A 25,644-nucleotide genomic window follows, 5' to 3' on the forward strand; every position below is an offset into this window, starting at 1 on the left:
GGAAAGCTTCTCTACATAAGAATAATCTTTACTGTCATGGCTGAAGTCTGTTTCTCTTGCCATGAGAGGGGGTCTGACATCACAACCCGGGAACCAGCTCAACTCCTTTTCCACATAAGCGGCAGTTTAGCACAACTGGTTTGTCTCTAAACTTCCCAGCTTCCACACCTTCCTTTTTCTTCACAGACTTAAGGGCAAGGGTAATGAAGGACTCAAGAAGAGCCTGTTTGCCACAGGTACTGCTAACAGACACTGAACAACAGTTCTGCATGACTTCAGAAATCCTTGCCTTCTGCTGGTGAGCTCTGTCCAAGCCTGGGTTCACCAAGGTTACAGGAAAAGAAAAGGTTGTACATTTGTTGATCAGCGCTGCTAAGCAACATGTCATAAAACCTAACATTACTCTTGTCTTCCGCAGATGAAATTAGAAAACCACAAACAGGATCTTTGTGTCATAGATTCAGGGCTGAGAGAAACCTTTAGGAGTGCGACTTGGTAATCCTGCAAGTCACAACTCAGTGAGAGGAACAGGCTGCCCAAGGGAAGTGGCTGAGTCACCATCCCTGGACACATTTAAAAGACACATAGATGTGGTTCTTAGGGACATGGTTTAGTGGCATACTTGGCAGTACTAGGTTAACAGTTGGACTCAATGATCTTAAAGGTCTTTTCCAACCAAAACGATTCTAAGATTGTATGTTCATTGTGCATCCTCAGTCATAGCAGTCTGCCACAGTGCAGGTCAGCTCAGTCATCTGAGGTTATAACAGGTTATAATCTTTAGGATATAACAGTCACTTTCAATTGAAGGAACAAAGCAAAAATAATGTTAATCCCTGAATAACTTTATGCATATTTGAGTAATTTTAAAAGGTGCATAACTGAATTAAAGCCTTTTTATACTAACACTGGATAAGATCTAAACATGAGAAAAAATGAAGGCATAGAAAGTAACTAATATACAGCAGGAAGTCATTTTGCCATAGTATTTTAAGGAAAAATACAGGAATCTCATCACACATTCTGATTGTTAGAAGTGAACAATCATTTACTCAAACTACAAGGGCTTCTAGCTTTTCCCCACTTAGAGTGCGATTACAAACAAAATCACCTAGTTCCAAAGGACAAGTGTCTGCACTAGGCTGGTCCCCCTCAATACACAAATCCAAAAGACAAAAAAAAGGTACTGAATTTATCATTATTGTAAATCTCACACAGCAAACACTGTGGATCACATCAGCTTGTGAGGCTTGCCAGTGAATTGTCTAAGATAATTCTTAGGCTCCCATGAGAGGAAAAAAGAAGAGAAAAATAGAGTACATGCTCTTCTCGCTGCTGTATCTTCTCCATAGACTACCATGAATGTCAGTTCCTCTTTTCTTTATTTGTTCACCAGCTGAAGCATACCCTGGTATGGCAGCAGTGAACAGAATTGCTTATGAGTTTTTCCTTTTGAAATTTTTATTCTCAACCCACAATTTTTGTTAATGTTCTAATATGGGTTGTGTGGGCTATTTTTAAATAAACTGTAAGGAATGTGACCATGGAGTATGTGAGACAGTGTTTTTTTTGGAAGAGGAACCCTGTTGTTAGCTAACCGCTGCACTGTAGTTTGTCCAAATCATAAGTTCCAGGAAAACACACTGATTTCTCTTTAAATACATGTTTTATCTACCTCTGTTCAATAATATTTCAAATACTATGTGTTTTAGAATAGTCCAGCAGGAATAGTTACTGAAGCATTAAGCTCTGTAAAAATGTTTCTCATATTAAGTCACAGATAACATTACTTCTCAACTGTGTATCTAAGGTGGGAGCAATAGAGCACTCTGAGCAAGTAAAAGGGAAAGAAGGATGCTTACACCAGCACAGAGCAAGTCAATAATTGAGTCTTGCCACATTACTTTAAGAAAGAAAATTTTAGGAATGGAACTGCATGGGATTTAAAAAAATAATAAAGTTCATTTGTATTCTTTAGCTTTGCTCAATCCCCACCTCCAAAAATCTCAAAACTCACAAAAAGACAGCAAACACACTGCAGATTTCACACATAAAGAAACAACAGTATGTGAGGAGAACATAAAGACCAAACAAGCATGCTAACAGGAAGTAATGCATTTACAAAAGGCGAGGGCAGATTAGATATCAAGGAAAAGTTTTCTACTACTTAAAGCAGGACATTACGACAGAACTGTAGTCAAGAAGGGGTCACGGGGTCCTGTCACTGGAAACAGAGAGATTAGATATGAAAGGAATAAGTCACACTCGGAGCATGAACTTGCTAAGAGCATTTTTTCAACCTTAAGTAACATTGCCGTAAATATACATAGGGCTTGGAGTAAAGACTCCTGAACTGTAACCCTTAAGCTCTACTGACCTGTTTGAGTCCTGGGTAAATCACTTGATCTCACCACACTTGATTTTCCAGCTGTGAAATAGCAATATAAACACCTATTACACAGGGACCTGGGGAGAAGTTTCACACTTATATACAATTGCAAGGGTTTGTAGGACACCAAAGTTTCCGTATCTGAAGAGTTCGTTCTTTACCTACCGTATCGATTTGCCTAACAATTTGTCATACCTCTAGCTATAAACTTAAGCTTGCTCGTATTTTCTCATAAAGCTATAGTAATTTCTCACACTGTTCTGCAGAAGCTGTGGTTTTAAATGTTACCATGATAGCAACTTAACAACTCCAGCAACTATGTCAACATCCCACTCAACAGATTTGTTTACTATGTTTTTCAGAAGCCTGTTTACTTGAATGACAATGTTTTAATGCATTTTATCCCATTTAATCCCACAGAACTAGAAATTATGAGCTGGAATCTTCCCCTTCTTAGGAAATACTGAATTGTTTACTAAATTGCAGCCTACCAGCCAAAGCTATGCAGTATTTCTGAAGACAATGCATTTCCCCAGCCTGTGAGGACATAAAGAAAACTGCATAATTAACTGAACAACAGTTGACTCCAAAACATGTCACAGCAAAATTTTGCAAGCTATAAAATGAACTATTTGATTCTCAGATGTGAGGCTCAGTTTATAGTTTGCTCAGTATGGCTTTTCAATTTGCTAGGGAAATCACTGAAAAACAAAGCAGGGACCCTTCTGTATTGCGCCATTTCCGAAGCACTTTTTCAGTATAAAGCTGTTTCTCTGCCTCCTGAAAGAGGAGGCACAAATGAACATATAACAAAGGCAAATCTAATTTTCATTTGACACTCTACTTCAGGAGGAAAATGCAGTTGAATTAAAAGTAGAAGTTGCTTAAGCCATTACACTGTCTTCTCCTAAGAGTTCATCAGTAAATTAAAGATACTTCAAAAGAAGCAACAAAATGAGAAAAGCCTAACGCTTCAGTGGATTGACAGATCTGTGTCCAGAAAACACATCCTGAAGGAATGGTAAAACGTATTCTGCTTGAGGAGTTGTCATTTAACAAAACCACAGGTTCTAGCTCACATGTAACAAACATGGAAAACAGCATTCTTTCATAGAAAAATAAAATAATAAGGGTTTGATCTAACAGATACGCACAAATAAGGACACCTTAAAAGCTGTCACCTGAAACAAATGGACTATCAAAAATTTGAGGACTCACCAGTTAGGATGCTGCTGCTCTCATTAATTCATTTTCCACCAGGATGTCATTTCTTCTACTAGGTACCATCAAAATAGTTAATTTTTAAAGCTGAAAGGAAGTAGACATTGGTTTTGGTTTGGGGCACTTTCTGTTATATTCAATAGAGACCTAAACTGGTTTTAAATGAAAAAAGCTTCTAAGTGCTCCTTTTTTTTTCACAACAACTCAGCATGTAACGAAGTTCCTGTGCTTCTTCCACCCCTTCAGTTTGTTCTGTGTAACTGATAGCAGCAATCCTGAATTACTCATTTGGGATTCGCAGTTTAAGAAATAGGAATAAGGGGGTCACAGCACCGAAGTTCTGACAATGTAAGTGGTGGAAACCACTAATACCAGCTACAGTGGTGCAAAATTTCTTAACAAATGCCCTAGCTCCCTGTCCCACAAACACCACGATGCTCTTTGTTAGAATTTCACTCCAAATATACCTGGGGATCCTTGTTTTTAATTACAAATTATTTTTTACTTTATGTTGCTGTTTGCTTTTTACTTTCTGGTCACACTTCTGGTGTAAAGATATATGGACAATAAAAGAGGAAACCATCATACAACAGAATAATAACTGAAATGCTAGCACTGAGGATGGAGGTTTCTTCTGCATTGTTTAGTATCCACCACTTTCACAAACCAGAGCATACAAAATCCTTAGCACTTTCAACACTTAAATTGCCAAACTATATCTAGGTTGGAATGAAAATTCTGAAGCACAGAGGTTGAGCAAGAAGGAATAAACTTAACTAGGAACACAATACAATGACAGGGATGGGAAAAGGAAAATAAAATATTACTCAGGAAAAAAAAAAAAAAGCATCTAAATAAACCAATTTACTGGTACTTGTCTCAAAAACCCAGACTCAGGTTACTAAAACTCAAATGCACTCTCAAATACATACATTTCAGGAAGCCAAACAGCTAAAACCAAGCTAAAGTAAAAATGAAACAACCATCCCATTTAGTATGTGTCCAGAAAATCAAGACTATAAAAGTCATTGCTTCCAACTTTTTTTTTTTTCCAAAAAGGTCGATTCATGAAAGCAAGACTAGACACAAATCTCCTATTTTGCTGCTTTTTTGTCAGGTTCCTAAAAATCTGCACTTTTCTGCACTACTCTTCAAATTTAGTAGCTACCAGGTGAGCTGTGCTTTATAGATTACGGCTTAGAAAAAGCTTCCTCCAGCTTAGTTCTTAAGGGAAATTAAAAAAAAACAACCAACACCAACCAATACAACAAAACAAAAAACACACAGCAACAAAAATCCCAAACACGATTGGGCACTTTGTTTGAACTTTAAGAACTTGGTTTAGTGAGATCAGAAAACCTCAAACCATTATTACTAGAGATCAATTCCAGTATAAAGACATTTTCTATTAAAACATCATGGGTGACAATTTTTCCATTTGATGTCTGCATTTTAAAGTCTGATTAAATTTCACTTTTGTGTTAAAACATCTATTTATGAAGAGGGATGGTTAAAATTCCCCTCTTCTACTGTATACTAACTATAGCCTCCAAACAGGGACCAAACACCACTGTATTCTATTTCTATGCACACAATTTATTTAAAACTAAGACTGTGGTCAAGGGCTGCCAGGGAGTCCAACATTCTTGCTGTCATTCAAGGTGAGACAGGAAAAAGCAATCCATACTGGCAACAGTTGATGTCATATTAGAATGGAAAGCTGCAGTGACAACTGCTCTAAGGTGGTTCCATAAATAAAACTCTGCAACACCACGTTTCTCTCTCACCCTTCCAAAACCAGTCACACTTCAACATGGGCATACATTTTAGACCAACACATCTATGGCTATACAAACAGAACACTTGAAAATTTACTTTTTTCCAGTATAGTCTTGCAGTAATCTCAGAGTGAGTGCTTGGATCTGTCATGACCATAACATGTACAGAATCCCATAGTATTTTTTTTTTTGGCCTAAATTATTTGCCCAGTATTCTTTGCAGAGTACTGGATAGGTATGAATGTCCACTGTAAAAAAACATTTGAATCCACACATAGGAAAAACGTATTTAATGTTCATGTTTACATAAGGCACTTAACAAGAACAGAGTAGAATATAATGCTTAGAGACCATCTTTGAACGCTTTCAGTAGCAGGTCAGCTGCCAGCCCAGGAGACAAGACACCACGAAGGACTTTTTCTTCTAGAAGTGGAATTTTATCCTTAACTGCCAAGTGACTCCGGAAATGCTCCAACATATTTTCTTGGATGAGGTTCCACATCCACACTTTCTGCTGTTTCCGTCGTTTGGCAATCAACTCACCACTTGTGAGCATAAGGTCACGAAATTCTGTCATTTTATCCCACATATCTGAGACACCTTCTCCAGTTTTGGAAGAGATGCGCATTACCTGTTGGATTCAGAAGAATTTTTAAAGATGAGTAACTACTGGGCTTAAGGGTTCAATTACTTGCATGAAAATTAAGAAATGTGTAAGGCAAACTGGCTTCAGTACACTCACTTCACAAAGCTCTATGCAATTTTTGGACTGCTTTTTTTTTAAAAATTTTGTTTTTTCTTTTTTTTTTTAAATAATTGGAATTCTACCAGCTCTAAGTAGGCCCTAGCACTTGGGATAAACAGACTTTGTCCAACTGCTTGTATAACAAGTGAGAATTATTTTAAATAAGTCCTTTAGCTAAAGATAAAGCGTTGCTATTTTACTTAAATGTAGAGTTCATTACGTATTCTGGTAGATATACTTGTAGCTACCCATTTGCACTTAAAATATTCAAGAAAGGAAGTATTTTGGCTATTTTGTGTTTGCTTTCCAGACAAGAAATTAATTTCGCCAAAAATATTTCAGGCACCCATTATGATCTTTTAAATGGAACTTCGAAAAATTTTTTAAAAAAAGGTGTCTCTTTCTCGAATGTAATGGATAGGACAGTGCCCTTACACATCAATATTTTCCTTCTTCTGGGTCACATTTACCAGATGTGACCTCTCATCAGATCTAGAAACAAAAATTACAAAATGATGGCTAAGCCTCAGGCAACCCAACTGGTAGAAACTTAATGCAATGGGTCAATTTTAGTAACAGGGTAGAGCAAATCTCCTTTACATACACGTGTACGTAAATAAACAGAGTGAGGGTGTGCATGTGTGTGCTTAATTCACCATAACCTTTTAATAGCTGGAATACTGGATTAATACTAAAGGCCCACAGGATAAGAATTCCAATAATCTAGACACTGCACACACAGGCAGATCAAGTTCTTGCCCAGGAACTTTTATCATGAGAAGTTAAAAAAATACCAAAGCAATAAAGGAAACACACGAACCAGTAAAAGAACAAACATAATCACAGGCTTCAGAATTATAAAAAGGTAGAAATAGCTAATGGGACAATTTAAGATATATGTAGTTTACAAAAAGCAAGACAATTTTGCACTTCCACTAATGTAAGCAATGAGGCTGCTGGTGTTGAGATTGTAGCTCAGGACTGAAAGGGTGGGAGGCAGGACTGTGGCTTTGCAGTGTTTCATGTGTCACACTTTGAGATCAGAGTTGAATCAGAAACAGCAGCAATCAACTCTCTAGCACAGTGCAAAACTAAACAACAGAACTGAAAGTTTTATAAAAGAAACCCGTAAGGCTGCTATAGCTAGGTGAGATGATAACAATCCCAACTCATCCAGTGCTTTTTCTGCAGGAGAAAAACAACCAATCAACCAACAACAAAAAAAATCCCCCAACACATAAACCCCCCACCCCTCAACACATCAACAACAACAAAAAACCAACCAAGCATCCAACAAACCCCAAAAAAAACCAAAAATAAAACAAAACAAAGAAAACCCACAGCCCAAAAGCCCCAGAAACCACAGTGAAGTACACAAACCTTTGGTCTCCAAACCTTTGAACGCTTGCGAAGCAGCTTCATAGCACTAATATATTCAGCTTGTATTCTCCGTGCAGGCACAACTAAATCACCATCAGCTTTATTTATAGCAACTAGATCTGCCATCTCAATTATACCCCGTTTAATACCCTAAACGGAACATGGAGAGAAATCATGAATACTGAGGACTGTGACAGGCTGCTTTATCACAGAAATCAGGGCAAAATGTTTTGTTAGTTTCTGGTGACTCCTGCTAAATTTTTTGTGCGTGCATATGGGTGTATGTGTTAGTCATGCAAGAGTAGCACCAATGGCCTCAGTCATGACTAGCTATTACTCTACTTTGACACGAGAACACTAATAAATATGAATATCACAGTTTACAAGATGACATATTTCATGTATAGAGACCTAACTTTAAAGACAACATGACTGAGTTTTGCAAACTTTAATTATATTGATTTCAGTTTTCCTATAATGTGAAACCACTTCCTAAAATCACGTATAACTAGTAAATAGGTCAGACTAAGTCAGAGAGTATCAAAATCTTACATCCTAATACTTCCAAAACTGTGGTGCAGGGGTAGGTGGGAATTCAGATCCTGAATGTGCAACAAATTGGTAAGACACTGAAAAGACTTCAGTGGTAGCAGTTTAATTTACACGATGCTCTTGATATGTAATTTCTGCATATCTGACTCAGAGTCAGATACTACATCTTGGATTTAAATTTCTCTTCCTAGTCCTATGTAGTACTTAATAAGAGAAAGCAAAAAATACCTGTAATTCATCTCCACCCGCAGGTGGTAGCAGTAATACAAACATATCAACCATATCAGCCACAGCAAATTCTGACTGTCCCACACCTAAAAAATTAAATCCAGAGTTCACCATTTATTGCAAAGTTTCAGTCATGCTAATGACAGTAATTATGACAGATCCCAGTATTGCACTGTGAACAAAACCCACTAATAAACAAAGAGAACACAAAATATAGCAGTTTTTACAAAACAGTGTTTTTTACAAAATGCGTAGGACTAGAAAATTGACAGAACAGGCATTTGTTTTCACCCAATAACCATGTACGAAGGCATGAGGAAGATCAAAGATGAAAGAAAACAGAAAGTACCAGTTTAGTAACATACCTTATTTAGAGATCACAAGAGGATAATTACACGAAAAACACAGCACATACCTACTGTTTCCACAAGAACAACATCATAGCCTCCTCCTTCACACAGCAGAATGGCTTCATTTGTAGTCCTTGTTACACCTCCCAATGTCCCTCTGGTTGGGGATGGTCTGATGTATGCATTCGTGTCTCTTGACAACTCAGTCATCCGTGTTTTATCACCCAATAGCGAACCTTAAATATTTAATATTAAATTATTTCAAAAGCACAAAATAACAAAACTCCCCTCCCCAACCCCAATAAATGAGTGAAAAAAGACAAATCTCTTGGACAAAGTCAGCCACATAAGAATACCCCAATAGTAGTTGTAGCATTCCCTAAATATTTTAAAATTAGCATGTGCATTACCACTGTTGAAATTTAAGCAAAAATGAATGCCTTTCTACTTCTTAATTCACAGGGAAATAAAAAGACAAATAAAACCACAGCTATGTAAAGTTTCAGACCAAAAAGTTGTAAATCAATGTTCGTACATCGGAAAACAGGAAACCTCACAAAATTCGGACACTGATATAAATTTTCCAATTTCATATCACGTGGGAAAAACATGAAAACTTGCTATTTATTTTTAATATTTTACTCTTACAGGTCCCTGAATTTTCCTCCATTTGCCTCAAAGAGATACTCCTATAGTTGACAAATTATTAGAAACGTGACTCAAACTTTAATTCATACTTACCACCACTTGTACTAGAGGAAGGGTCTACAGCCAACACAGACACTTTGTGTTTTCTTTCTGTAAGCATTTTCCCTAAGCATTCTATGAAAGTCGATTTCCCAGCACCAGGAGGACCAGACAACCCTATATAATCATATTAGGAAACAAAAAACATTTTGTGAATCAAAAACATCACATGAACACCATCAACACCTAAGTTGGTAACAATTCGTACTTTAGCGCAGTATCACAACAAAGACAAATGAAAGGCTATGCCAGGACTGATAGGCCCAACTAAGCAGTTGTAATTGACTTGAAATATGCTACCTGGGTCCACCCAACACAGCAGCACTGACTTGAACACCCCTCATTCTACCCATACCAACAAAACATTAGGTTTGTTTAGAGTGGAAGGAATGAGGCCAGATAAATTTATCTATACTGACTTATACTTCATAACTTTAAAAGCGTAAAATCCTAAATCTGTATTTTTCAGATCTACTAGCTATTTATAAGAGACACACTCAAAAGCAAAAGGTGTTACATTGAAAAGCTGTTACTTTAAAAAAATCAGGTGATTTACTTACATGTCAAAGCATGCAAACTATGATAAGCTGGTTAACCTCAATCAGGTATTTCTCAATCCTATGTTCTTGTTCTTACTACCTTTGTACACACACAAGAGATCACAGTTGGACATGATGTACTTTAGTAGTCCATCTCTTCACAAGGGAAAAATATTTTACAGTTTCCAAGAGAATCAGGTTCAAGTCTCCTCAGCTGAAAAGCAGGCTGCTTTAAAGTAAGGCCATAAAAAGGGAAGGTACGTATTCTTCCTTTTGTGGATTGATGAAGGGATTCAGGAAGTACTCAAGAAAACACCTTCTTTGGGAAAATAACAGATCTGCTCAACTATATCCTTCTCTAAGTGTAGATAACAGCTGTATCTACCTAGCTGCAAACTACCTAACATTTTGGCTTATAATAGTTATTAAACAACCTTCAAATAACTGCCTCCCCCCCTAGAAACAACAATTATTTGTAGAGTTTTTTCAAAAGCATTTTCCAGCTCAAGTCATGCTTCTACCAGACAAGAGAAATCACAAGAAATCAACGATCCATGACTACAGACCATGATGCTTAAAGAACAACAGTGATAATGAAAGGTGACGACTGTAATTCTGTCAAAGCAATTACTGGACAGACATAAAAGGACTAACCCACTCTAAAGGCAAGTGGCTTTCCTTGATTTAACTTTTCTTGTTCCCTGTGGTAGGATAATACCTTCTGAAGAAGCACCTGCGCTATTTTCTTCTTCCTACTCTGAGTTGATTCTACAAGCGTAATGGCTTCTGCTAAACAAGCTCTGTGACCTTGGATGAGACCAGTGTAAAGTCTGTCTAAGAGCCTCTGTTCTCTGTCAGAAAGTCTCTCTGTTTGCTGGTCAGAGGCCACTTGTTGACACAGCTCTCTCCTCAAAACATTTGATGAACACATCCATTTTGTACAATTGAGGTGCACTGGCATAAGAGATCTGACACACAGGAAATTTCCTCTGGATGTGAAGTGACAGTTCTTGAAATAAGTTCTTCTAGAGAAATAATAATGAGGGAACCTCAGCAATAAAAAGGAGATCTTCATCTTGTTTGAAATTAGAGGTACCAGAGGCATCAGTTGCCTCCTGTTTGCAGACACCCTAAGGAGAAAGAAAAACATTTTTACTTCCTTCAAAGCACTTACAAGGGCTCAAATAAAACATATGTACACAGACAAGCATCAGCTTTTATTTTATCCATACCTACTGTTTTAAACAACAAAAAAGGTCATTCTTTAACCCCACTGAAAACAAACAAAAAAACAAAACGAAAAGAAGCTATAGAATCTTCAATAGCATAGCATCTCTTTATTATCATGCTTAAACAATTAAGGTATCATTTTTACAAATAAGCAGATAAATAAAAAGTACTTTAAAATAAGACAGCATTTAAGAGCACGCACAGAGCCCTAAAAATCCAGGCCCCCAGAGCGTCCCATATGCTGCTTCTTCCCAAAAGCCGCCGTCGCAGCTGCTTTCCGAAACCTCCCGGGCAGGGCTCACCCAGGCTCCCCCGACGTGCTCCAGGGAGCCAGGGCGGCCCTCACCGCCGCCCATCTGCGGGGTACACACCCAAACCCCCGGACAGACCCGGCCCCGCACTCGACCGGTCTCCCCAGCCCGGACCCAGACTCGGCGAGGCGGGCGGCTGAGGGGGCTCGCGCCGCCCAGCCAATCAGACAGCCGGGACAGGGCCAACGGCCGCCCGCGGCCGTTGAAGGGGCCGTCGCGCGCCGGCCTCCTACGGATGACCCGCGGCCGCCATTCCCCGCCAGCCGCCCCGGCACCTACCGGCGCTACCCCGCCTCCTCGCCCCGCCGCAGGGAAGTGACGCCTTCACGCTGAGCCGGAAGCTGTCCGGCCACGGGGGGCACGGGTCCCACCCTGCCTCGGGCTTCCCGGCCACGGCCCGCCCGAAGGTCTACGCCGAGGCAGCGCCGCGCATGCGCCGGCAGGCCCCGCCCAGCCGCTCGCGGGGCCCGTCGAAGCCGTTAACGGAAAGCGTGGCCGTTGGCTGGGTCAGGGACGCGGCCCAGGAGGATGGCGGTGGCTGCGATAGAGGCCTTGCCTTTCACCAGGCATTCCGAGAGACCCACCACCCTACGACCAGCGTCCTTCCGCATCGAACTCAATGGAACCCTCTTCCCGGTCTCAAAGCATGACCCTAAACTCCAGTGCAGCCTGGTGACAAGACCTCAGAAGACAACTAGTAGACCTAGTCTGGGCAAAAATAAAGTTTCTCTGAAGGAACGTTACAGATTAATGAAAAACGCTATAGCTACACAACAGCGGCAAACAGATCACTTTGGAGATACACTGGAGACTCATGTCAGATCCTTGCATGAGTACATATACTTCCATGTTGACATAACAGTTTCTCAGCCCTGTCGTTTGTAAAGAAGGATGTTGCATATCATCATTTCTCTCCTGGTCTGAAATCTAAACAAAATTCTAGTTTGAATTTGTGCACAATGGTTTACTATTCCCTGATTTCATTTCAGGTAGCACAAAGGGAGAAGAAATGCTTAAATTCCAAAACATGTTTATTAAATAATATTTCTTTCCAGTCTTCATCTTGCTGAGTTAAACAAAGCTGGCTTTTAGAATTTCATCTCATCAAATGTTGTTTGGTTGTTTGGTTTTGTGTGCGTGCGTGTGTGGTGGTAGTGCTGTTGGTTTGGTTTTGGTTTTTTTCCTGTGCGTGTGTGTAGTTGTGTGTGCACATTTTGTTAGTTGTTATTATTTTTCTAGTTATCTCACCTGCCCTTTTCTGCACCTCTTCATGTTAAAGTACGTGCATTTTTTCCAATAGGCAGAAATGCACACAATCCACTAGCTGAGCTGCCACTAATGGCTTACAATGATAGTAGCGCTTTCCTAGAATGCGTCAGACTTGTTCACAGTCCTAATAGACTGGCAGTGCAAGTGATGGACCGTATAAAATAACAAAAGTTTTGTTCTTAACTGCTGAATGCACAATTTAAACTTATTCCTATTATTCCAGTCCACAAGGTGATCATACACAGAGAACTGAAAAATCCACTCTTCAGAACTGAGAAAACAGGCAATTTTATGACCCTGTCAGCATGTGATGAAACCACAGCAGAAAGAGAAAAGAATCCCCATTTCAATATAGCCTTGTGTAGCCTTTCGCTTTAGTCAGATCTTTATTCGTCAGAGTTTGCATGAATCCACATCATCTCTTCCTTAAACGAGGATTCTAAGACTCTCTGTTTCAAGTGCTGTGCTTAAACACCTCAGTAGCACATCCCTGCTATTATTTTAATAACAGCAGGAACAGAAAAAAGTCATTCTGCTATGGTTTCATCACTGATCATTGATCCTACATATTATTCCACTTTGTGTGCTTTCATCTTGAATGCTTTTGTCCTTGAGCTTGTCGCAAGAACTAGATGAATGGTTACACAAAATTACAAGTTTTGCCAGCACTGAAGAGGGGAATGGATTGTTCAAATTCTGTCTATGATAATCTTGTGGACCAGAATAACAGGAATGAGATTGAACTGTGCATTCAGCAGTTATGAACAAAACTTTGTTATTTCATACAGTCCATCACTTGCACTGCCAGTCTGATGTGACTGTGAACAAGTATGTGTTTTACAGTACTCTTCCTACGAGAACTGTTTCAAGACCTTGCACACTGCTGAGGTGTAGAAATCCGAATTGTCACATCTTTTTTCCCCTCCCTTCAACTCTGTTCATAAACAAGTTTGCTTTTCTCCAGTCAGACACTATAGTCCCTGGATATCAGACATGACAGGAAGACTTCCCATCATAACAGCCCTTCTTTCAATATTCTGGAATAACCATTATACAGGTTTCCTAGAACTGTGCACTCTTCTACTATCTCCAATTCTATATTACTGTAATCTCTTCTAAAATAGGCAAAATATTTCTCTAGAAGCTGGACCATAGCTAGAGTTTCCTTTATCTATGTTCTGTCATATTACACAGTGCTTACATCTTTCCCCTATGGTCTTTTAATGTATGTGACCAAATGTATTTTTTTGGTCTTTATTATGCTCAGCCCTATGAATTTTGGTCAGACTCGCTTTGTGCGTTCTGACCTCCAACATATGGAGTTCTCTTGGCTCATGTCTTCCTTTACTCAGTTATTATTAATTCACTTAACATCCTAGCTGAGATATAGTCAGGATGGTACTTTCCACATCAGCCTCCTGTTTGATTCTCTCTTATTTTCCTTTTTTTTTTTTTTTTTTTTTTTTTTTCTTGGTTTGGTGTGTTTTGTTTGTTTGTTTCTTTCTTTCCTTTATTTTTTTTTTTCCCCTTTGGGTTTTCTAATGTGAAAATTAGGTCCCCTTTTGTGTCCTCTCTGCTTCTTTTCACCAGGGGTGTCAGAATAAAAATGTGTATCCTGTAGTTATGCTGTCCCAGCCTGCAAACTTGTCCAAGATTTAAGGAAAATGTTCTAGTGGTTTTAAACTCCTTGCTGCAAGTCTACCCGAGATGTTAAAGAAAATGGTACTGACGATTACTCATGAAATGGCAGTCTTCCTTCTGAGGCAATGCAAAATCAAACATCCTGTAAGCTGTCTTACAGTATTGTGCCATGGGATAAGGGTGCACGGAGGCACAGATCTCTACGCAAAATGTGCAACAGAATCCCAATCCTTATAAAATAATAGAAAAAGAGCCTTTTTTAACTTCTCACAGCAGAAACAGTATTACTGTTGGCATCTTTGCCAAATTCCACCATGCAAATTTACATTCCATCTAACTGGCTACCCCTTGTAGTTTTAGTTGGATTAGTTTGTTCTTCCTTTCTCTGGCAGCATTCTGATTTCCCTGCTCTGCTCACTTCCTCTTTAAGAAGTTCCAGAGTGATATTTGTGCACATTGTTATCACTATGGTATTTAATAAGTTCATCGATGTAGCTATAAGCAATGTGCTGCAAAGGCAAGTAAAAAACTAACAATCTCTATGATCTAAATGAAAAACATTAAAATATTAAAAGGAAATTGCAACAGGACAAATAATTGATGAAATTAAATAAACAGCATCAGCTTGAAACACACGGGCTTTTCGCTGAATATATAAAGATGTACTTCTGCTAGGAACTCTCTCTGTTGGTCCCTCCCTTTGCATGCTAAAAGGTCTGACACACCTACAGTCACTACTGGTTATGGAATTATGAAATCTGCATCACTTACAAGAAGAAATGATGGTTTCTTAGAGATGAGATTTTATTTCACCACTCTCTTCCTCCCTCTGCTTCCCTCTTCCCCTGTGAAAATGGGAAGGGTTTAAGACGACTCTGCCATGTTCCCAAATCCCTTTCTCCACTATGCCTTATTGGGAAATGAACTTCTCATTCAGCAATATAAACTCAGCAGCAATTCCTATGCTGACCCCTCACATTGCACTTGCAGTGTAGGACCTGGTCTTCCTCACTCTCTCACGTCCTCCAACATGCTCACTTGCAAATGCATATTTTTGGCTAGTACGATTCCAACTAGACTAGTGATATTATTGCTATTATAAGCAGTCCAAGAAAAACAAAACAAAACAACAAAAAACCCACCACCCAACATATTCCTTAAACAACATTAGGAATATTGGCTGACATAACAAAGATCCAAGTTCAGCATCCAAACCCCATCAAGGTCCGTCCTGCGAACACCATCAGTCTGTTCCCCAGCTCCAAGGAACCGGCATCGCAGCACTTCCCCTTTTGTTGCTGCGGAACCAGACCAACTGCCTGCCAACGCACACGGAAAATTAGGGGTCTCCTCTGCTGCAACATACAACAGCTGCTTAGGAGCAACAAGCGTGTCCATTTGTAGTAAGGGTTAAATCCTACCTGCACATCAGGTTTAGCCAAGTTACAGAATAACTACAATTCCTGCCATAGTACAAACTGAAACTACAGTGGTGACTGAGTGACCACTTGTTCTTTGCTTCAGAGGACACCTCTCAGTTCACTTCAGTTCTCACACCAGCAGAGAAGACTGAACCAATCTCCTCTTTGCAGCAGGTAACTGCTGATTACAGACTTATGAAGTGAAGAGCACTAGCGTTTTAAAAATAGTAGTCTTGGCACTTCAGACAAAATGTTCCCTCTGCCTCATCTTAAAGATAACTGGACACCTGAAATAAAAACAATAGGAAGCGTATTTGCAGCTGAAAGTTTGCCTGTTTAAATGCATCATGAGCCTCAGGTTTTGCATTCACGATTCAGACAAGGAAAGAGCATAAACACAGCAGATCTCCCCAAAGGCTCACTACCAGCTACACAAACAAGCGTTTGCTGCGTTGGGGCATTCCAAGGTTTTACTGTAACAGCCAGGACAGAGCAGCACATCAGTTCCCTGATTAGGTCTGGAGATAAAAGCCTTACCACAGCCTTCCAGGTTCAGCAACCTACAAAGAAGGGACGAGTCCAGCAGCTGAACAGATTCACTCTACTTGTGCTGGTGAGGAGCCGTAACATTGTCAGAGCTGTTAGACCTGCCCGAGGAACCTAGAAAAAGAAATTTGTTCTCTGAGGTTTGGCTGATATGTACAAGAAAGTATCTGAAGAAAGAAGAGGAAAAAATCATCTTGAACAGCTACAGTTTACGTTTGTGTAACATTTTTATAAACAAGGGAGCTGAAGTTTCTTCACAAAACTTTATAGCAATGACTTCAACATTTTCTTGTTGGTATGAACTGAGCTGTGATCGTACACTAGTGAGAAATGACATCAGCCATCACAGGAAAGTTTTCTACTGCTTATGCACAAGTTTTTAATTGTTCATTATGACCTGCCTGATGTAAATTAACATATAAAGGGGACAGATAAAAATTTTCTTATACAAGCTATTAGATTTTCTGTAAATGTTCACATTTCTTAGAAAATAAAACTAAATTTACTATATAGGCAAAAGCTCCCAAACATTATTCATATAACCTACCGGTTGTAAAAGAAAGTTAAACAATATTCTCCAATACTGATTCATTGTTAAAATTATAAACCTGGAAAGGCAAGTCACTTGCCAGTAAAATACTAATTTTTTTTCTTTCAATTAAAAAAAGTATGTAAAAGCTTGGCTTGAAGAGAATGTTTTTTCTCCATGGCCACCAATGACTCATGATATCAAAATATTTTTTCCTGTAGTTCATTAACGCACAGCTGAAAAGGAAATCATTAGTTGCCTCCTCCTGATTATTTCCAGAACAGCAATGAAACCATAGCAAGTATATTTGTAAACACAAGAAGTATACTACAGTCTGACTCTTGACTTTGACAAGGCGCCCTCATTCCCAGGTACTTGTTGCTTAAGTAAAGGCTTCATTGCCTCTTCTGAGTCCTGTAGGAGTAAACAAAGACAGGAGCAAAGGACTAGCACTTCCAAATGACTAAATACAATCCTCCTTCCTTCCCACCTCAGCATGCTAAAAACTTATTAGGTTGGTATGAAATTAGCACAATCTTATACACTAAAAAGTGAATACTTTAGTTAACAAGGTAAAGCATACATCAGGGCAAGGGCTGAATGATGAATGCATAACTCAGTTTACCATTGTAGATAACTTGAGCATTAAGGGTAAAGACGTAAACTTTCATGCAATCAAGTGTTTTTCCCTGCATCCCCAACAGCATCAGTGCTCCGAGGTCTCTGGCTCAACATCCATGTGCCAAGTGCTTCACAAGCAGGTGAAAAGCACAATTGGCGGAAGCGAGATAGTGGGTAGAATTGTCCATAGGAACATAACATTGCAGCAAAACACAAGAGACATGGTTTTGGTTCCAGGATGACACTTGCAGCCAAGATGAAGAGGAAGACCAATCCCATGATAAATCTGATAATCAGATTTAAGACTGAGATATAGGAAAACCTAAGTGTTTCCAATTTGGACCAAACCCGCACTATGAACATGGAAGCCTGTTTCCTGCAGTTTACCTAAGCATCTTAAACATGAGGCTATCACTTATTGTATCATGCAGGAATTTTCCGTTTCTCTAGTATGTACATATGTGCACACATGCTATGTTCACATACTTAGTCGCCAACGTGCCCACAAAAGCAAGACTTTGGTCTTCTTATAATGCAAAATTGTTTAGCGATTTAAATGTCCCATTTTACCAAGCAGCTGTAGCAGATAGGAGTGAAAACAAAGATTCTGCTGCGATTCAAATGCTATGTGATCAACCCATCCAGAAGGGTAGTAATACAATGTTGTAAAAGACTGAAACTAAGTTAGAAAGAGCTTGTTAAAAAGCATGTTAGATCACACTGTGTTTTGTTGCTTTCTACCACAAAATAAACACCTTTATGCTAGTACACCCTACGCTTACAAAGCTTGTGCTAATGCTACAAAATATTGTGCTATAGAATTAAAGTGAAAGAGGAATCTTTAAAGTAAGACAAAAAGCAAGAAAAAAAACCCCCTTAAACTCCAAATAAACAAACAAAGTTACAATCATAAATGATGCAGCTGCATGGAGAAAACTGGCATACAGAATATGGAAAGCAGAACAATATTGGTTTCTAGCACCACCTAATAAGTGTTTAGAAAGGACATTAGGAATCTTTCTGTCCAGAAGTTTGTATTTTTATCTAATTGCTTTCCACATGAGGTCCATGGTTAGAAAATAATTGTATGTTCCAACAGTAACCCCATCTCAATACACCATTCTGTTATGTTGCAAGAAGCACTTCTTCCCCCCTGCTCAGTGGCAGTTAAGCATTAATTTGTTCTCTGAAAACTAGTGTTTAGCACATCAAAATAAAATTGAGAAAGAATCGGTGTGACTCTCACCTTCAGAATCATTTTTCTTTTGGCCAGAAGGGGAAGCTAGTACTATGCATTTTTGCCATGCAGCTTGGATGTACTCTGAACACAAAGGAATTCAGTATTACTTCATCGTCACAATCATAAATCTACCCTGTTCATCCACGCCAGACTTTTAATGACCTGAGGAACTTAAACACGTTTATTCAAAGTCCATTTAACAGGCTTCAGAATGTAAAATATAAAAGTCACACCTCTGCCAGCATGAATTCCATCTCAGTTTTGTTTTGGAGAGTTACAGAAGAGCGGCAGCAAGTGGCTGTAACCCTCTTTAGGAGCTCTTTACAGTGAGTTTATGGTCCTTTTACAGTGAGTTTCTGACTCTCCAGCAGAATTTTGCTGTTGCGCTCTCTACAGTTACTGCAATAAGTCAACAATCTCCATTTAACATTGGGGTTATGTAGGAACATCATGTTTCCCATATAAACCAGAAACAAAATACAAAGCATAAATTTTAACCAGTAGTTCTGTTTCCATGTTAAGACACTTATTCAGAGTATCAGTGTGGGGAACAAACCAAAAACTTCATATGAAAGGTATGAAGAGTTGCCTTGTAGCATAAATCAATGTTGAAGGGCATTATATTTTATTGTTGAGAATGAAGAGGAGAGATCTGCAGTATTCCCCTCAGACAACTCACAGTCATCAGCACCCTTCATCCTTTTTCAGACCAGATTCAGCCGTGCTTATTTGACGTTTTGCAGTTTTAGTATAGAAGGAGACAGACTGAATGACCAAAAATTTTCTTTCTGATCAGCTGATCTTCTGATCTATTTCTGCTTCTTAGCATTAAACAACTGGCTGTTTATCTGATTAAAGCTAATTGATCAGCCCCGTTAGATAGCCTTTCTCACAGTGCTGTGAGAAGGAACACCAACAGTCAGACTGCAAAAGCTGTATCTAGTTCTTTCCAAACTTTCTAGTCTTGTATCTGTTTATGCGTCTCTAATCTGGCCTAAACTCAGACTTTCTGTCCATTTTGGAAAGGCTAGCAGCCATACCAGCTTCTAAGAGTGCTCGTTTTTAACTCTCTGCTCAGTGGAAGAAGGCAATTAAAATCTTCTGTGGATGAAACACGCAAAAATGAAGAGAGGAACACTCAAATAAAAGGTTGTGTTACATACATACAGATCATTCCTTGTCCTTGTTTGCTGCTTGTTCCAGGATAATATATTCCTAGTGCTATGTCCTTCTCACGTAACAAGACTGATAAGAGAACCTGATAAGCAGATGCCAAGTTCTGCAGTGAGGATTTTGGTCCCTGATAGTGGAGGTCTGACAGAAGGCCTTACATCTCAAAAATTACCTAAAATTATGAGATAAGCAAAAATTGATAGTACTGCATTAAAAGCATTCAAGAAGGCCTCCTTTGTTAAGTGTCTCTTCCCCACCACCATCCCTTTCTGCTGTTCACTTTTTGTACCTACTTATCCTAAAAGAAGAGGGAATGAGCGGAGACTCAAAGGATTAGAACAGCAGAGTTACTTGGGGAATGAGAAGTTTCTTGAGGGGAAAGGATCTTGATTTTGTCTTTAAACAAGCTTCTATAATTTTACACCAAATTCTGGGCAGGCTATAGAGATCTTTTTTTTTTGAACTGCAACATCTTCAACAAAAAAAGAAGAAAGAGAAGAAAGAAAATCAGAATCCAAATTAGAGCTCTCAGCTCTTAAGCCAAATTTCACAGTGACACATCCATCACATTTCAGCTTTCCTGTGGTACTGGTCAACTGAATGAAAAGCAAGCAGTCATTCAAATCCTCATTTATTTTAGGTGATATTCTAGAAAAACAGCATTTAATGAGTTAAAGACTCATGATCTGTCCATCTAATTGTGGAAAGCACAAAAATTCTGATGTCATCTCCTTAGAGTGAACCCATACTTATAACTGAGACTCTGACAAGAATAAAAATGGCATCAACAATCTGTTTCAATGACACTGTTTGTATCATTTCCGATTACAACAGTAACATTTCTCCAAAGTCATTAGTGCTCTGCCATTATAGCTGTCACCACTTCTCCAGCCTTGCTGCTCTGAGTAAAGACTCTGGGTAGGTTCTTACTCGGAATATTTATAAGCTTCAAGAAAAGATCTTTCCTAGATGTTCTCACATGAGGCATTTGTACTTCTGCCATTCTCCATTAAGGTTAAATGCTGTCAGCAGAACACCCTCTCCAGGAGAAGGTGAGGTTTGTCACTAGGATACCTGTGCAAATTGCTACTTTTTTTAACTGTAACTCCACTTCAACTACATAGGAATATGGAACAAAGGGAAGAGGGGAAAAATATTCTTGATAGGCAGGAAAATATAGTCAAGTGACAAAGGAATCCTCATCAGCATCTCTGACAGAATTCAGTTCTGAAATGTTCAGACCAGGCCCTAAACACTCAGTCGTAGCACAGAGCAGGAAAGCATCAACACCACCTATGCTATCCCCAACATGCATTTTTGTAACCTGTCATTGACAATCTCCAATGACTAAGTCTCCAAAACCTTTCCAGGTAATTTGTTACAGTATTTTACTACCTTTACTCACAGGTTCTGCCCTTCACCCTCAGTATTAAATTAAATTTTATTCTCTGCAATTTAAGCCTGCTATTTCTTGTCCTGTCCCTCATGAAGCAGTGAAAAGGGATTGAACTCTTCCTCCTCAGAGTAGCTTTCTATGCATGTTTCAAGACCTCCAGGTTTATCGCAGAAATGTGAGTACAAGACATATAGGCCAACTAGAACCACTAGGCATGCTATTTCCCATCTAGTCCCTGTAATTCACACAGTTGTTTATTCTCTTTGCAGTATAGGATATCACATTTGTCCCTATTGTTACCCATCTCAGTACCTCAAGGGTTTTCCGAGTCAATGCAAACAAAATGAAAGCTGGCCTCCTTTATTTCTTACTTTTCTGGTCTTTGCTACAAATAAAAACCCCCAACAACAACAAAATAACACCCCTCACAAAAAAAACCCACACCAAAAAAAAAAACAAAAACAACCCCAAACCAATCAACCAACCCCCAAAAAATCCACCAAGCTATTCTCCCTTCTCCCTTTCCCCAAATTTCTACTTTCTTTTAACATCAGAAATTGTCCAGATTTTTTTCCAATAAATCTGTGTGGCATATATTTTATCATCTTCAGATCACAGAAACTGCAGAAGTTCACTAGCAAAAGCTCTTATTTCACAGGACAAGGACATTCCAGCAGTCTATATAAAATTAACAGGGCAGACCACAAAGATAACGAAACATTTAAACAGTTAAATCTGGTTTGGTTTTGTTAACATAGCATTACATGCCAAGACAAGTGGTGGAATAAGGTCCTTAACCATAAAATACAAAATCCCTGATCTCTTCAGTTAAGAGCAGAGACAGAGGCCACTGACCAGAACCTTCAAACACTTCCAACTAAGTAAGTACAGCCCTGATCTGATACTGTTTAACAAGCAGGGCAGAACTGTATCTGGAGGGGGTAGGGGAAGGAAATAAAACCAAAACCAGAACCCATCAAACTTCGTTTGTATGTCACAAATTAATTCCTCTGACCTTTTCAGTTAATTTTAAATCACATTTATTTACCATTATATTTTAGAACAGAACTTTTCACAAATAATTTTAGTTACACGGTGAGCATAGTGAACTCTGATAGGCACTTTCCTCAATTGATTCTCCCACCATGCACACAAACACTCCTAGATGACTTAATGATGACCGCAGCATCTCAGAAGCCCAGAAAACAGGGCAGCAAGTATTTTAGTGGAGGTTATTACTGAAAAGCTTATGGTTGGCCTTTCGGGAAGAAGACTACAAGTACAGACCTAATGCTAGTTATCTAATCCCATTCTTTCTTAATTCTTACATTCTAAACAGTGAAGACCACATATCAAAGTCTGACCTGTAAAAGAGAAGTCCTTTTGTTTCTAGTGATGGAAAAGTTGACAGCACATGCATTTTTCTGTTGAAAAAGGGGAGGGCTGGGGGAAGAGAAATTTTGCCTGCCTTCTTCACTTTAATGCAACAGTTGAAGGGCTCCCCTCCCCTTTAAAAAAAAAACCAAAAAGTGACTCTCAGATGTTTGTTGGATAAATATTTCAACACTTATTTTAAAAAAAAAGAGAAAATACTTGTGTTCCCCCCCATTTCTAAACAGTTTTAGTTTAAAAAGGTATCAGAGAAAGTGAGTCAAAAAAGCAAGCACAAAAAAGTTTCATCCAAGGGAATAATCTTTACTGATTAGCTTAATTAATCTTTCCTGAAGACTAATTTGGACATTCCCCACAACCAATTTCCAGGGGATACAAATTTAATATTTTGGATCAATTATGAGTGTAAGGGTCCTGGAATTAGGCCAAGTTTTTCCTCCTCTCGTTGCTCATTCTCACAAGAGCCTTACGAAAGCATCACAAGATGATTAACGCATGAGGATTCCCAGTTTAACAGGATGGAACTTTGCTGTATTTCTAGCAGGGTGACGTTCACTAAAGGCAAGTGTGAGACAATACTTCGTATAAAACAAATAAATGCATACATAACGACAAAACAAACAAACAAAAACAAAAAAAACACCTCACAACCTGGCTAGGTGCTCACCCTACTAAAAGGGCTTGGAAACTACAGGCTGGAAATGCTGTTGCAAAATGCAATTTTGTGCTGCATTAAGAGAATTGTTACAAGAACAAAATGAATTCATCATTGCACCTTCCTCAGCTCTCCACTCAACAGCTTCTAAGTGCTGGTGAGGCCCCAGTTAGACAGACCACAGCACTTGGTTTCAGGCACCTGACTAAAAGAGACGTAAGCAAACTGAAACCAAGAGGAACACTTCATCAAGTACATTTAAAAGTGAAGAAAAGCAAAGACTTTAAAAAATTAGGTTTTTGACGAGAACTGGAAAAGTAGGAGAAGGAGTGGGAATGTTATAGTTGAATTGGGTTTTGTGGGCTGTGTTTTGATTCTGCAGACCATATCCAAGATTCTTACCTTATCTTAAAAGCTATGCAGGGTGTATACCAGCTCATATTTTAGAAAACTGAACGTTAGTACTTATCTTATCTCGAGAGAATAAGATGTGCTGAGAAGGTACATTTGCTATCATCCAAGAATTTATATAATTTTATGAAAAGTGTGCATGTGCTGTAATGAAAGGTGAAAAGTACACTAGTGATGAAGACTACTTACTTCATCCCAAAGACCCCAAAACGACCACCAGAGGACACTGCGCATGCCTAGGGCAGTTCCAAGATGTTGCAACTGATATTGTGAAATAATTGTGTAACCTAATGAATATGCAATATACACGTTGTAACTCTAATGAATATGTATGTAACTAAATTGTATAAATGTAGTGGAGTTCGAATCAGGGGTTGAAGCCAGCTTTGGGTGCGAACCCCTGGTTTCCCAGCGCTGAAATAAAGCACCGCATATAACTACGTCCGTGGTTATGTGTCCTGATTGCTAACAGGAACATACTTTTCTTCATAAGCATGAGACATTATGAAGATGCCAGGGAACGATTTGCTGCATCACCATCAAAAGCAGACTAAAAAGTAACCACTTTAATTTGTAGAAAGGCAAATCTAAACCAAATCATAGAAGAAACTTTTTCACTACAAAGATGATTAGTATGTGGAACAGGGTACACAGGGAGAGTGCGAAATACCTTCTCTACTTGAATTTTCCCTAATTCCTACACAAAATCCTTCTGCCCATACCACATACCAGCTGAAAGCCAGCCTGCTACCTGACAGGGTTTTATTACACCTTTGCTCATGCATGACATGCAGGGGGCTCAAATACACTTCAGATGCAGCATTCCTAAAATAATTTCTCTCAAATCTTTTTGCACCTGAAGTGCTGTTTTGTTTAAGGTTTTTTTTTGGTGTTTTTTTTTGTTTGTTTGTTTGTTTTTTGTTTTTTTTTTTTTTTTTTTTTTTTTTTTAAGTATTTTTCCTTCCCTCATAGCCCTCAGACTTTTACAGTGATCTTTTCAGAGGCAGCAATTCTTATTTCCTCTGAAGAACACAGCATCTGTTCCACTATGAGATCTCCCCCTGTTGCTGGGTCAGATTTAGCCAGAAGAAAACCACACTGATCAAGTCCCTCCACATTCCCCACCCCCCCCCCCAAAAATCAGGACTATAATTTCACACTTCTTCATCCAGCTTTCCAGGAGAGGGGAAAAAACCAAACCAAACCCAAACCCACAACACAAAAACCCCCACACAAAACACATGCCACCAAAAAACCACAACAAAACCATAAGAGACAATCTTTTAAGCACATTTGATAAGACAAAATCAAGTGATGCACCCCAAGCTGTGTCCTGTCATTAATATTGTGTATTTCCAAATTGTTGTACCACGTGAATATTACTTCCAATCTAGCCTGGGTTTGATTCTACACACTGTGCATGGTTCATTTTTTCAGACACCACAGTCTCTCAACTTCATTTTCTCAACACTTACTCCATTATCACTTTGAGAGGTGCTATGGTGTATCTAAAGAGTATAAGCACCTGTGAAGCTAAAGAACTCCAGCACATGAAGATGTGGGCTCTGTCCACATCTGTCCACTGTCCCTCTGCTGGGACAGTTAGTAGCTAATTTACCAGGTATTGATACTATAAAAATGGGACCAAGCTCCATTTTTCAGGTACAGTAAATCAGCAAAAACAGACTGCTCACAACAGATGCTGCCAGAACACAGCGCCAGGCACGGTCAGCTCCTACAAACATCACAGACCCATTTGTTTGGCTGTTATCCTCAAACCTGTGCTGCTCTGAAAAGCGACTAAAGGGTGCAACTGCCACACATGACAAACTCACATTGAGCAAAGTAAATCACTGTTTTCTATTCCCACTTGTGCCTTA

At 39.0% G+C, this 25,644-nt stretch overlaps 1 protein-coding gene across 3 annotated transcripts; it reads right to left on the reverse strand.

Annotated features, from left to right (window-relative positions):
• Positions 1-5,663: 5,663 nt before the first annotated feature.
• Positions 5,664-12,367, reverse strand: MMAA (metabolism of cobalamin associated A). 3 transcript variants are annotated; one of them, XM_065061943.1, is made up of 7 exons: positions 11,750-12,367; positions 10,584-11,059; positions 9,385-9,507; positions 8,709-8,879; positions 8,294-8,379; positions 7,514-7,663; positions 5,664-6,019 (listed from the first exon to the last, which is right to left on the reverse strand). In XM_065061943.1, the coding sequence occupies exons 2-7, from the start codon at positions 11,032-11,034 to the stop codon at positions 5,732-5,734; spliced, it is 1,269 nt and encodes a 422-aa protein (XP_064918015.1). In that variant the 5' UTR covers positions 11,035-11,059; positions 11,750-12,367; the 3' UTR covers positions 5,664-5,731. The 3 variants fall into 3 exon arrangements, with proteins under 3 accessions (XP_064918015.1, XP_064918016.1, XP_005499924.3); XM_065061944.1 differs by lacking the exon at positions 11,750-12,367 and adding an exon at positions 11,462-11,743; XM_005499867.3 differs by lacking the exon at positions 11,750-12,367 and adding an exon at positions 11,362-11,743.
• Positions 12,368-25,644: the final 13,277 nt, after the last annotated feature.

The sequence above is a fragment of the Columba livia genome, chromosome 4 (genome assembly GCF_036013475.1).
Source record: "Columba livia isolate bColLiv1 breed racing homer chromosome 4, bColLiv1.pat.W.v2, whole genome shotgun sequence".
NCBI classification, from domain to species: Eukaryota; Metazoa; Chordata; class Aves; order Columbiformes; family Columbidae; genus Columba; species Columba livia.

Bases quoted from the DNA above. Each gene is read 5' to 3' on its own strand.
- MMAA (XM_065061943.1), bottom strand. From the start codon at position 11,034: ATGCCTCTGGTACCTCTAATTTCAAACAAGATGAAGATCTCCTTTTTA. The intron at 9,508-10,583 runs GTTAGTCCTTTT...ATGATTATATAG, and splicing joins GCCACTTGCCTTTAGAGTGG to GGTTGTCTGGTCCTCCTGGT. The intron at 8,380-8,708 runs GTATGTGCTGTG...TTAATTTTTTAG, and splicing joins TGTTCTTGTGGAAACAGTAG to GTGTGGGACAGTCAGAATTT.